This window comes from Lissotriton helveticus, chromosome 6 (genome assembly GCF_964261635.1).
Source record: "Lissotriton helveticus chromosome 6, aLisHel1.1, whole genome shotgun sequence".
Taxonomy (NCBI): Eukaryota; Metazoa; Chordata; class Amphibia; order Caudata; family Salamandridae; genus Lissotriton; species Lissotriton helveticus.
The window spans coordinates 1,497,364,013-1,497,378,071 of NC_136067.1; the positions used below are offsets into that span (position 1 = coordinate 1,497,364,013).

The 14,059-nt window shown below is 45.5% G+C and overlaps 1 protein-coding gene across 1 annotated transcript in view; it reads right to left on the reverse strand.

Moving 5' to 3' along the window:
- LOC144762755 (uncharacterized) overlaps positions 1 to 14,059 on the reverse strand; it is an 842,179-nt gene that overhangs the window by 179,071 nt on the left and 649,049 nt on the right. Inside the window, exon 29 of the mRNA XM_078648006.1 lies at positions 8,226 to 8,303. Within this exon, the coding sequence (XP_078504132.1) occupies positions 8,226 to 8,303 (78 nt within the window). The remainder of the gene's footprint in view (positions 1 to 8,225; positions 8,304 to 14,059) is intronic.

The window sequence follows — 14,059 nt, forward strand, 5'->3', positions numbered from 1 at the left end:
GAAAAAACATTTGATTTGGTGAATTGGGATGCTCTTTTTTATGGTTTTAGCAGGTTTGGGATTCCCTCCCAGGTTATCAATATGTTATGATATATTTATCAAGGGGCACAGGCACAGGTTTTTATTAACTCCAACCTGGTTGGGACAGAAATGTAAATCGGGGGACCAGTCAATGTTGCCCTCTGTCCCCCGTGGTCTTTATTTTTTTTATTGAACCACTGGTCACCAAGATTCAAACCAATGTGGGGATAAAAACACCAATATTAGGAATGTCCAATTTAAAGTCATTTGCTGATGACATTATCCTCTATCTCAGTCCGGAAAGAAACACTATTGAAACAACACTAGCAGAATTTCCACTATTTGAATGAATTGGAGGGAATAAAATCAAACATAATAAGACCAAAATTTTAACAATTAACAGATTGATTGATTTTCTCCCCGATAATCTTAAACACCAAGCCCTTACTTCTAATCTGATTCGATATTTGGGGATATATGTCACCAACCAGTATGCTGAAATGTACAAATTGAATTATGAAGTCATGTCGAAACAAATCAAAAATCTGCTAGAGGAATGGTCATTATTACCACTTACACTGATTGGTCATGTTGCCCTTATAAAAATGTCCATCTTACCTCTACTTATTTTTCTTTTTACAAATGTCCCCATTAAAATCAATTTGATGTATTTTAAAGAGCTGGATATGATTTTCCGACAGTTTGTCTGGAGTAAGAAGGCACCGAGGGTAAAACTGTCAGTACTCCAACTTGAAGTTCATCAGGGTGGGCTTGCACTTTCCCAAGTCTGTACATTTTACGAAGTAGCCTTTCTAGATATAATACTTCGCTTAATCGACTGTAAGGGATCTGCTGGTAATTTATTTTTTGATAAAATGGTGCAGGAAGCCGGATATCAAATTCCGGTCTTCTTAAAAACAGCTAAACTCCACAAAAAGAAGGTGCAAGACTTTGCAGGAGTATAATACTAGACTTCAGAATTTTTTCTTCTAAGCAGGCTTGTTCCACAGGGTATGACTACTTAAAACTTACAGAATGTAAAAGTTTGGGCCTCCAAATCCAGAGCAGTCATCTAAGGTTCTGGTGCGCTAAAGGCTTTTAAGAGTTGGGTCATTTTATAGTTGGTGGCAGATGTCTCACCTGGCAAGAGGTGCAAGGCAGGTGTGGTGACCGGAATACGTTTTTTTTCTTTGGATATATTCAGATTTCACTTCTATTAAATAAGTACTGTCTTCCATCTAGTTCTGGCCCACCTCTGATTATGGCTGCTCTATTCAGAGCAAAGTAAAGGGGAGTGAGAAATTGGTATAGCCTTCTACGGTCCCAAGGGGAGTCAATGGTGGTTAATAAATTCCTAGAAAAAGTGACAGAGGGGACGCAATTTATATTCTCAAATTGGGACTGGCAAGCCATTTCACAACTTGGCAGCAAGGCTTTAAGAGCGGCAAATTTAAATAGAATGTTTTTTTTGTCAAGCTGGATGGCGTACTATATCCCCAAATGACTTCATAAGATGCAACCAGAAATAGAGGATAGATGCTTTAGCTTCCAGTTGGCAGGCGAGGGAGGCTGGCTCCACACTTGTTTTACATGTCCAAAGCTAGGGCAGTTTTGGGAAAGAATCTTTGCTGCTCTAAGCCGTGGATTACCAAAAAGACTGGACTCTGAGGCAACTATAGCACTCTTTGGTACCATTAGTCAGAGACAAAATTTAGCAACGTCGAGAGGGAAGAAGACATTTATAGTAATTGCTTCCCTTTTTGCGCGCTCTCTGATACTTCAGAATTTGAGGTCTCCAAGGTACCCACCTATTTGGAGTGGTTTAATAAAATGATGCGAAAACGGAAATTTGAAGAAGCTTATGCTAAGAGAGTCGGTGTCATTAAAAGATTTACTATTGTATGGAAATATGGAGCAGTAGGAAATCATCAAGTATAGTGGGGCTATAAGGTAATCCTAAATTTCTATCAGTATAAAAAATTCACTTAATTGGTTTGAAACGGATTATCATCAGGGTTTGAAAGCACTGCTCTTTATTACATTTGAATTGGTTGCACTTTAGTAAGCTTGTATTGAAGATTAAGGCTCAACACCATATATAGATGATAAATTGGCACGTTGCACTTTAAGGAAAGGCATATTCAAAGAAGTCTATGTTAAGACAGTTGCTGCCACAGAAGATAAACTCCTGTACGGAAATAAATGGGGCAGCTTGCAATGTACTTTATGGGTTCTATTTGATTCGAAAGCCTTGCACTTTATAGTAGTTGGTGGATGATGGCATTTTTTGTATTAAGCCTTACTTGAAGATTGAAGTTTAACACCAAAAAATAGAAGATGATTCAGCATGTTGCACTTTAAGGAAAAGAGGTTCTTTGGGAAAAAAAGATTTTATGTTAAAGTTAGTATCTAATACAATTATGTACATTTGTCAAATTGATCTAGCATGTCGCACTTTAAGGAAAAGAAGTTCTTGAAAAAAACTATTGTGTTTAAATCAATATTTAACACAGTGATGTAATTTGTCAAATTGATTCCACTTATCCACACTCCCACACACTCCGCTGGTCACTTACTAGACCCTGTCTTCACTAACATCTTGGAGGTCAGGACTGACCCACCCAAACCCATGGGGTGGACTGACCACTTTCTTATTAGATTCATTATAATGGTAAAAGAACTGCCCAAGAAAGAAATGTCTACCTCTCGTCTTAAAAGACCATGGCATATATTGCATACCGCTGACCTTCTCACCACCTTGGGAGAATTTCGTTATAATGACAACGAGGACATTAACTTGTCCTACGCGGCATTCCAGAATTGGATTACTAAGAGACTTGACACCCTCATACCAGCCAAATGGACTAAAGGACGCGGCTCCCCTAGTAACCCATGGTATAATGATAATCTAAAAACTATACGGAAAGAGTGTAAAGTAGCGGAGCGTAATTGGAGGAAGGAGTACAAGGACAGGGATAAAGCGCTTTATATGTCCAAATTGAAACTTTACCACAAAGCTATACGCGCTGCACGCGCGTCTTTCTACGCCAAAGAAATTAGCTTAAGCTCTAATCCTACAAAAACCATCTTCAAATTAGTACAAAAACTTCAAAACTGTGGTAATACAGCCTCTTGTATTACCTCCACTCAACAGTGTGAAGATCTCGCCGCCTTTCTTATAGATAAGGTGAGGAAAATCTATAGTGCCTTTCCACAGGCTACATCCGATCCCATTAACCCGTCTAACCCTTTTATCATCGGCACTAAGATGTCGAACGTACCGGCGATTTCCTATGATGACCTAGCCAAACTCTGCAAAAAGGTTAAGTCCGGCTCTCCTATCGATCCCATGAGACCGGCTCAATTTCTTGAGTCCTTAGATTTTTTTCTTCCTTCCCTAGCTACGCTACTCAATCTCTCCTTTTCTTCGGCTGTTGTCCCAAACTGCTGGAAACAGGCATGGGTTACCCGCATTATTAAAAAGCCCACTCTGGATCCCACAAAATTGGAAAATTTCAGACCCATCTCGCTGCTCCCCTGGGTATCCAAGCTAGCTGAAGCCCACGCTAACAATGTCTTGCCCCACCACATGGCCATGAACAACATCTTGGACCCTTCCCAGAATGGGTTCAGACCTGGTCATAGCACCGAGTCTGCCCTTCTATCTACTACCGAACACCTTCGTAAGATACTAGATGCCGGTCAGAGTGCTGCGCTGATTCTGCTTGACCTCAGCGCAGCCTTTGACACGGTGTCCCATAACATCCTGCTAAGACGCCTTGAGAATTTCAAAAAGGGGGTGGTGATGGACAGAGTATCTGAGTTAATCAGAACACTCCTACCCAGTCAACAGATCAGGGATTGATCCATCACCGTTTTTTAGCTCACTGCACCATCCCAGTTCAGAACCTGGCTACATGCAAATTAGTCTGTCCCTGGCCCAGTGCATAATGGGAACAGGGCAGACCAAACTACCAAGCCAATTCTTTACTGGAAAGGAAACAAGCTTCCGGGGACCGGTTTCTGACATTACAGCCGTCTTCGGCCCGGCTTGCTTGAATCCTGATGGTGCAGTGAGCAAGGGACTCATGTCTGAGCATACCCTTCCACACTTTGGTGGCCAAAATAATTTCAAAAAGGGGGTGGTGATGGACAGAGTATCTGAGTTAATCAGAACACTCCTACCCAGTCAACAGATCAGGGATTGATCCATCACTGTTTTTTAGCTCACTGCACCATCCCAGTTCAGAACCTGGCTACATGCAAATTAGTCTGTCCCTGGCCCAGTGCATAATGGGAACAGGGCAGACCAAACTACCAAGCCAATTCTTTACTGGAAAGGAAACAAGCTTCCGGGGACCGGTTTCTGACATTACAGCCGTCTTCGGCCCGGCTTGCTTGAATCCTGATGGTGCAGTGAGCAAGGGACTCATGTCTGAGCATACCCTTCCACACTTTGGTGGCCAAAATAATTACAAAAAGGGGGTGGTGATGGACAGAGTATCTGAGTTAATCAGAACACTCCTACCCAGTCAACAGATCAGGGATTGATCCATCACCATTTTTTAGCTCACTGCACCATCCCAGTTCAGAACCTGGCTACATGCAAATTAGTCTGTCCCTGGCCCAGTGCATAATGGGAACAGGGCAGACCAAACTACCAAGCCAATTCTTTACTGGAAAGGAAACAAGCTTCCGGGGACCGGTTTCTGACATTACAGCCGTCTTCGGCCCGGCTTGCTTGAATCCTGATGGTGCAGTGAGCAAGGGACTCATGTCTGAGCATACCCTTCCACACTTTGGTGGCCAAAATAATTAAACGGTGTTGGATCTAGCCCTGATCTCTTGACTGGGTGAGAGTACTCTGCTTAATTCAGAGACTCTGTCCATCACCACCCCTTGTTGTAAATAATTTTGTCCACCCTAAGCGTGGAAGGGTATACTCAGATGTGAGTCCCTTGCTCATTGCACCATCAGGATTCAAGCAAGCCGGGCCGAAGACGGCTGAAATGCCAGAAACCGGTCCCCGGAAGCTTGTTTCCTTCCCAGTGTAAGAATTGGCTTTTGTAGTCTGGTCTGCCCTGTCCCCATGATGCACTGGGCCAGGGACAGACTAATTTGCATACAGCCAGGTTCTGAAACTGGGATGGTGCAATGAGCTAAAAAACGGTGTTGGATCTAGCCCTGATCTCTTGACTGGGTGAGAGTACTCTGCTTAATTCAGAGACTCTGTCCATCACCACCCCTTGTTGTAAATAATTTTGTCCACCCTAAGCGTGGAAGGGTATACTCAGATGTGAGTCCCTTGCTCATTGCACCATCAGGATTCAAGCAAGCCGGGCCGAAGACGGCTGAAATGCCAGAAACCGGTCCCCGGAAGCTTGTTTCCTTCCCAGTGTAAGAATTGGCTTTTGTAGTCTGGTCTGCCCTGTCCCCATGATGCACTGGGCCAGGGACAGACTAATTTGCATACAGCCAGGTTCTGAAACTGGGATGGTGCAATGAGCTAAAAAACGGTGTTGGATCTAGCCCTGATCTCTTGACTGGGTGAGAGTACTCTGCTTAATTCAGAGACTCTGTCCATCACCACCCCTTGTTGTAAATAAGACGCCTTGAGGCTATAGGGATTTGTGATCTCGCCCTTGACTGGTTCCGTTCTTTCTTGGAGGACAGATCCTTTCGGGTCTCAGCTCCTCCGTTTATCTCTCGGTCCCACTCCATCGGACAGGGAGTTCCCCAGGGCTCTGCACTCAGCCCATCCCTTTTTAATCTTTATGTTCAGCCTCTTGCTGCAGTAGCCAAGAATTGGGACCTCACGCTGGTGTCGTACGCTGACGACACACAGCTAGTCATCACTCTTACTGAGGGCCCCTCGAACTCGGCTACAAGATTTAGGGTTGGCCTGGCGGCAGTTGCCCAGTGGATGACGGACAACTGTCTCCAGCTGAACGCAGGAAAGACGGAGGTGCTGCTCCTCGGAAGGAACTCCAGTCTCTGGAGTGACCATTGGTGGCCTTCTGTGTTGGGCCCTATTCCGTCCCCAAAAACCCTGGTGAAAAATTTGGGTGTGTGGCTCGACTCATCGCTCAGCTTTCAGGCCCACACAAAGAAAGTGGCAGCTACCTGTGTGGGCCTGCTGAGGAGCCTCAATCCAATACTTGGATTTTTTGACTCAAAAACACGCCAACTGATAATCCAATCCACTATTTTATCCAGGTTGGATTATGCTAGTGTTTTACTCCTGGGCGCTAATAAAGCGGAGATAGCTCGCCTGCAACGGGTACAAAACTCAGCAGCACGGGCTGTGGTGGGCCTCCCCCGTAGGTGCTCCGCCAGAGCTACCATCCAAAGACTACACTGGCTCCCCATTGAATCCAGAATTAAATTTAAGACCCTCACCATTGCTTTTAAAATTCTTAAAGCTGATTGCCCTGAACTTCTACGCCCTCTCCTAGAACCCTATACCCCTCAGCGCGTTTTGCGCTCCCTAGGCCAACATCTTGTGACTGTCCCCCGAACGAAACTCTGTCGGGTTGGAGGTCGTTCCTTTAGAGTTCTAGGGGCTAAACTTTGGAATTCCCTGCCACCCATGATTCGTTCCATTAACAGTCTGTCCGCCTTCAGGAAGGCAATTAAAACCCACTTGTTCCCATTATGTTAGGCCCCTGTTCCCAGTTCCCCTCCATTCTTAGCAGGTTTACATGGTTTCTTAGCGCCGGGACGCCTCTTTGCAGAGGCAGCTGTTTGCGCTTAACCAAACATAACATAACATAACATAACATTAATTCCTTGTTATCTCTATGTTTCTGCTCAATTAAAAAAAAGAAAAAGAAAGACCAATCTATTCCATTGAAGGCCTCAGGTACCAGATGCATAAACCTCTCAAGATGCTTCATCTTTTACAGCCAAAAGAATAGCAAACCTGATCCAGAAAAGCAGAGCTGAGGCTGCGCCGGGCCCCAGTGGCATCCCTGCCTCAGAGTACCAGCAGGACCCTTGGTCAATGCTCATGGAAACCTGTTCAACATCTACTTTATCACCGAATCCATCCCTTCATCTTGGCATGGATCGATCCTGCATCCCATTTAGAAAAAAAGGGCCTAGTGGCGAAACCTGATAGCTAATGTCTCATAGCCCTCCTGGATGTAGAGGCCAAATATTTTGCCTCCCTTCTTTTGGACGACTTGGATGCTTGGGCAAGCTCAAATAATCTGTTTTCTCAGAATCAAACCGGGTTCAGGCCCAGAGTGGGCACCATTGATAATCTTGTGGCTATCAGGATAGAGGTGACAAAGCAGATAAGGAATAAGAGGTTAGTTTATTGCTGCTTTCTGGATTACAGCAAGGCTTTCAACCACTTCAATAGCGAGCTGCTCTGATTTAAGCTTGAAGCCTGGGATATCACCGAAACTTTACTCCATGGTATTCAATTGCTTTATTCTGATACCTGGGCCAGAGTTAAACTAAGAAAGAACACCGCAGTCTCCAAAAAGATACTAAACATTGAGCAAGGTTTGTTAAATAAGGTTTTGTCTTAGCCCGGCGCCTTTTAACCTGCTAATGTGTGATCCGGTACCTCCACCCCCTGCCCAGGGGGATCTTCCACTCAGGTAAGGCATCAGCCAATGTCAAAATGCAGGATGACAGCTGTTACCCTGCCCCCAAACTGAGTTATTCTGTGAACGGTAGGCAGGACCCTTGGATTCACTCCCAGCCTACTCCTGCCTGGATGCCAATATGGCCACTCTGGTCACAGGGGCCCGTCATACATCCAGACCCATCCTCCCTTCCCAGCCCAGCCACAGGACACGCACCAAGTCTGTGTACATGGAGAGGCATGCGCAGCCGCCGCAGCGGTTCATCACACCATCCTCACACGTGTACCCAAGAACCGAGCAAACTGTGTGCCGATGGGGTAGGAATCAACAGGATGATGCATGCATACGGAGTCTCACCAAATTGTGCCCACCATCTTAGGCAGTCAAGCCACACCACACACAGTTGTTGTTACTGAGTAGAACTTGGGTTGGTATTTGTGAAAGTTGAAGTTATTGCTTGAGTTACTTGTGATATTGTAAGAAACAGAACAATAATAACACAGTAACAAGACAGCCAGAGGAGATTATTATGAAATGTCTGTTATCAATTTTGTAAATGTATTTCCTTGTGAATAGGCTGTTTAGCATAAAACATGATATACATACCCTTCACCCATCGTTACATGTGCACCTCCTCCTTTCATGTGTTTTTTCCCACCAGCAGCACCGTCAATCTTAAAGTCTCTGCAAAAAGAGTAAAAATGTACTGTAGTAAAGTGTATTCAAATATCCTGTAGTATTACATGTTCTCATAACAGGAATCTCTAAATATGATCCATGGATATTCCAGGCTAGTAATTGTTTACTGCTTACCATACACAAGACACATGATCCAGTTTGTCATATTTTGCAATGTTACAATGAACCCAATCATTAAAATAAAAAAAGAAAATGTATACTGCAGCAAAGGGCATTTAACAGAACAACAAACATCAAACTCCTAGTCTTAAAATCTAACTAATCAGAAAATGTGTCTGTGCACACCTACTACCAAACTAGACAATTTCAGTTTCTACCTTTCTTTCTAAATATTTTATTTATTTGCATTTAGTCAGAAGATACACAATATTATAGGGAACATTAGGCAAGCAAAATGCTCAGGAACAGTGATCTACATGAAGGGAGAAGACATTACAGGAAAGAAACAAAAAAGTGGGGAGACTCCAATTAGTTTTTTGAATATGCTCATGGCATCATATATTTGAATTACAAATTATACATGACAGTTACATCAGCACTGTTGGCATAAAAGCAGAGGCAGCCCTAAGGAACTTGGTGCAAGTTGTGCTCGTGACAAAAAGGTGACGGCGCAAAGTGACAAGTGAGGAACACAGCGATAGGCACGAAGTGATAACATGATATATAATATATACAAAATAATTGGTTCAACACAATGGTTATTTTAGAGGTGGACTGTGCGGTGTCATCCAGTGTTTGGAGACACCGGATGACACCGCACACGACTGTGGCGGCCTGGAGATACTCGTTGGCCCATCTCCTAATGGATTTAATCTACCTCGCCTCCACATACATCAAGGATTTAACACCTGCTGACGTTGCAGTAGATCGGGTATCCGACCCTGCACCTCGCCTACAATTCCTTCGTTGAGTTGCCAGTGGACTGCGCGCTCAGGTTCCTTGGCCACAATCAGACATTTCTCTATGCTGCCTCACACACAAGGACCCAAATTTACTCTTGATCTACTCTTTAACCCCCCAGTCCACCTCTCCTTCTGTGCTACAGCACCTACAAATTTGGCTACCCGGTCCTGAAGATGATCCTGATTTACTAGGATCGAAACGTCGTCGACCATTGTACCAGTGCAATTTATGGTGCACACTCAACTTTGGTTCACAAAATTGCTCTAAACCGAGATTAATTACCTAAAATAATCATTGTGTTGAACCAATTATTTTGTATGTATTCTATATCACTTAATCACTTGGAGTCTCCCCCTTTATTGTTTTCTTCCTGTACTGTCTTGTAGATTCATATATATTAATTTCTATTAAATCCGGTTGAGACATTGTTGCTAGAGTTCTCATACTCACCAAGATCTCAACCCGGTCTATGGGTTATACTCCTGTGGTTTTTTACTACATCAAGGTAGAGCGTCAAGTAATGGAGCGGCCAATAGTTCAATCGTACATCTGGGGGAGCTGCAGATGAGCCAATGTGCCCAGGACACATTCATGTGGTGGTGCAGCTGCCCCCCAGAACGATAAACATCAATCGATGCATTCAACCTTAGCTGAGAGCCCACCCTCCATCAAGCTATCACACTCCGAGCAGTTTAAAGGTGGTCAGCAGGCGGCCGTTACAGCATGCCTGTAGCGTGTTGCTGCTTGTGACCGTCATGCTCCTGCCCATGTCTTCAGGCCATTTTTGCTTCCGGGTTCACGGCTTCAGCAGCAAAGTGGAGAGTTTATGAGTGTCATCAGTGTGCCTCGTAGATGTTGCACTTGTCAAGGCTCGGTCAAAGATTGCCTTATAGAGGATTTTGCTGCGTTTAGAGGCCGATCCTTATGCCTGGAGGCATTGTAGACAAGCAATGTTTGCGGTGTTGGGTGACGGATGAATGGCCAACATTTTGTCTGAAGGCTTGCACTGTGAGGAGTAGAAAGCAAGATCAGGGGAGGCAAAGAAGCAAGGAATGGAAACCGCTACCTCCTCCTGGATGCTTGTAATGATTGTGGACCCCCCCGCCCCTGTATTCGCTCCTTAATTGTAGCTGGAGGATATGCTTTTTTTTACTTCGCCAACCGAAAAGGAGTAGGAGTGGAGGAGGGGAAAAAGGAGAATAAAAGAGGAAGGAATAAGCTACTTACCAGTATGCATCTGTTCTTGGCATGTAGGGCTGCTGACATTCATATCTTGTGCATAGATCGCCGCCTAGTGTTGGGTCCGGATGATTGCACATTGTTGTCCTGGGAGAGTCTTCGAAGTATCACGAGATAGGTGGCTCCTCCCCCGGACTACAGTGCGCATGGGCATCCTCTCCATCCTCAGATTGTTTTTCGCCATTGTGGCAGGGACGGAGTATGATACAGTAAGTGATGTCCAAGCTAGAGATTAATTCTGAGTGCTACAGCTGCGACAGGCACCGGGGAGGAGGGAGGGCGATATGAATGTCAGCAGCCCTACATGCCAAGAACAGATGCATACTGGTAAGTAGCATATTCCGTTCGAGGCATGTGGGCTGCTGAATTCATATCTTGTGCATAGAATGTATAGCAGTCTCCCCCTTAGCGGTGGTTGCCCGAGCCAGCTGCAGCAGTCTGAAAAATAGTCTTGAGTACAGCCTGTCCTACAGCTGCTTGCTGTTTGGAGTGTACATCTACGCAGTAGTGTTTGGTAAATGTATGTATGGTAGTCCGTGTGGCTGCTCTACATATGTGTTCTAGAGGAATGTTTCCCAGGAAAGCCATGGATGCCCCTAACTTGCGTGTGGAATGCGCTCTCGGGGGAACTGTTAATGTGCGTTTAGCTTTCTGATAACAAATTTGTATGCACTTAACAATCCATCTGGCTATACCTGATTTGGAAATGGGGTTGCCTTTGTGCTGTGGTGAAAAGGCAACAAACAGTTGCTTAGTTTTTCTGAAAGGTTTTGTCCTGTCTATATAGTACAGGAGAGCTCTTTTAACGTCTAGGGTATGTAGAGCTCTTTCTGCCACTGAATCTGGATTTGGGAAGAACACTGGCAGTTCTATAGCTTGATTGATGTGAAACTGGGATACCACCTATGGCATAAATTTAGGGTTTGTTCGTAGCACTACCCTATTTGCGTGAATTTGTATGAAAGGCTCCTGAATATTTAGGGCTTGCAGCTCACTAACTCTTCTAAGTGATGTAATTGCCACTAGAAAAGCCACTTTCCACGTTAGGAATTGTATCTCACACGAGTGTAGAGGTTCAAAAGGTGGTCCCATCAGTCTGGTTAGGACCACGTTGAGGTTCCAGACAGGCAAAGGTGGGTGTCTTGGAGGAATCACTCGTTTCAGTCCCTCCATGAAAGCTTTAATAGCAGGTACTCTGAAGAGTGAGAGGTGCTGCCTGTTCTGAAGATAAGCTGCCACCGCAGCTAAATGTATACGTATGGAACTGTAAGCTATATTGCATCTTTGTAAATGCAACAGGTAACATATGATGTTTTGAGTAGATGCATCTAGCGGATTTATGTAATTATTGCTACAATAGATGACAAATCGTTTCCACTTCGCCGCATAGCATGCTCTGGTTGTAGGTCTTCTTGCCTCTTTGATAATATTCATACAGTCAGGAGGCAAGTTCAGGTAACCAAACTCTATGACTTCAGGAGCCAGATCGCAAGTTTCAACAGCTGCGGATCTGGGTGCTGAATGTCGCCATGGCTCTGCGTTAAAAGACTGGGTGTTAATCGCAGCCTTTGATGAGGCACCACGAAAAGTTCCAGGAACGTGGTGTACCATGGTTGCCGTGCCCACGTTGGAGCAACTAGGATGAGTGTCATTGAGTGTTGTCGCAGTTTGCGTGCCACTAGTGGTATGAGCGGGGCAGGGGGAAAAGCGTACGCAAACTTGCCTGACCAGTTCATCCATATCGCATTGCCCTGAGACTGCGGGTGTGGAAACCTGGCGGCGAAGCTTTGGCATTTTGCGTTTTCCCTTGTGGCGAATAGGTCTATCTCTGGGTGACCCCACTGCTGGAAGTACGGTTGTAGCACTGAGGGATGTATCTCCCACTCGCGCATCTGGTGGCTGTGTCTGCTGAGCAGATTTGCCATCTGGTTGTCCCTGCCCGGGAGGTGTTCCGCCATGAGGAATATGTTCCTTTGGATGGCCCACTTCCACATGCTTTGCGCTAGATGTGACAATTGTGGAGAGTGTGTCCCTTCCTGCTTCTGTATGTAGTACATGGCAGTCATGTTATCCGTGCGGATCAACACGACTTTGTTGCACAAATGTGCTTTGAACGCCTTCATTGCCATAAAGATTGCCATCAGTTCCAGCAGGTTGATGTGCATCCTCTTTTGCTGTGTCGTCCATAGTCCCTGCACTGTGTAATGGAGGACATGTGCTCCCTATCCCAGGAGAGATGCGTCCGTCGTCAGCACAATTTGTGGTACAGGCTCTTGGAACGGTCGTCCCCTGCAAAGGTTTTGTGGGTTCCACCAACGCAGAGAGTTGTATGCGCGACCAGTCACCAACACTAGGTCTTTTAATTGTCCCTGAGCCTGGTTCCACTGCCGTGCTAAGCACTCCTGAAGCGGACGCATGTGTAGTCTCGCGTGAGGGACTATGAAGATGCAGGAGGCCATCATGCCTATCAACTGCATAAACACCCTTGCTGTGAGCGAGTGTTGGGGTCTGAATTTCTGAATCAGTAATTGAATGCTGTTGATTCTTGCTGAGTTTGGCTGCGCCTTTGCTGCCAGAGTGTCTATTGTCGCTCCCAGGTACTGTTGTACGTGGGCGGGTTGAAGATGAGACTTTGGGTAGTTTAATGAGAATCCGAGGCTGTGCAGGAGGTGAATAGTGCGGGACATGTGGCTGGCACATTGCTGGGCTGACTTTGCTTGGATAAGCCAGTCGTCCAGATAGGGGTAGACGTGAATATGGTTCCTCCGTAGGTGCGCAGCTACTGTTCCTAGGCACTTGGTAAACACCCTGGGGGCTGTTGTCACCCCGAAAGGCAGTACTTTGAACTGGTAGTGCTGATTTTGTATGGTAAACCGGAGATACTTCCTGTGTGCTGGATGTATTGGTATGTGGAAATACGCGTCCTTTAGGTCTAGTGTTGCGAGGAAGTCTCCCTGACTGAGTAATGGTAGAACCTGCTGTAAAGTGAGCATGTGAAAGTGTTCTGACAAGATGTATTGGTTTAGGGGCCTGAGGTCCAGTATTGGCCTGAGAGACCCGTCCTTTTTGGGGATTAAGAAGTACAGCGAGTACACCCCTGTACCTTGTTGCCGTATAGGGACGAGTTCTATGGCCCCTTTTTGCAGCATGCTGATGACTTCTTGCTGCAATAAGTCTATGTGCTCTGCGGACATAGGACGGTGTCTTGGGGGTATGTTGGGTGGAGTGGAGGTTAGCTCTAGACAATAGCCGTACTGAATAAGTTGTCTCACCCACCTGTCTGTGGTAATGCTCTCCCAGACTGGCAGGAACTGTTGTAATCTGCCCCCGACCGGTGTTACATGGTCTGGGGGCAGTGACAAGGCGTCACTGTTTAGTATTGGCGGAGGATCTGGTGTTGTTATTCCCTTGTCCTCTGCCCTTGCTGCTGTTGCCACGGTATCCACCTCTATTGTTTTTATTATAGGTGGTTTGCGTGCTCCCTTTATTGTATGGAGTCTGCTGGGATGGCTGGCCTCTTGTAGCTCCTCTGTTACCGGAGCGACGAAAGGAGCCGCCCCTGAATTGTTGTGACTGCAAGGTACCCATAGATTTGGCTG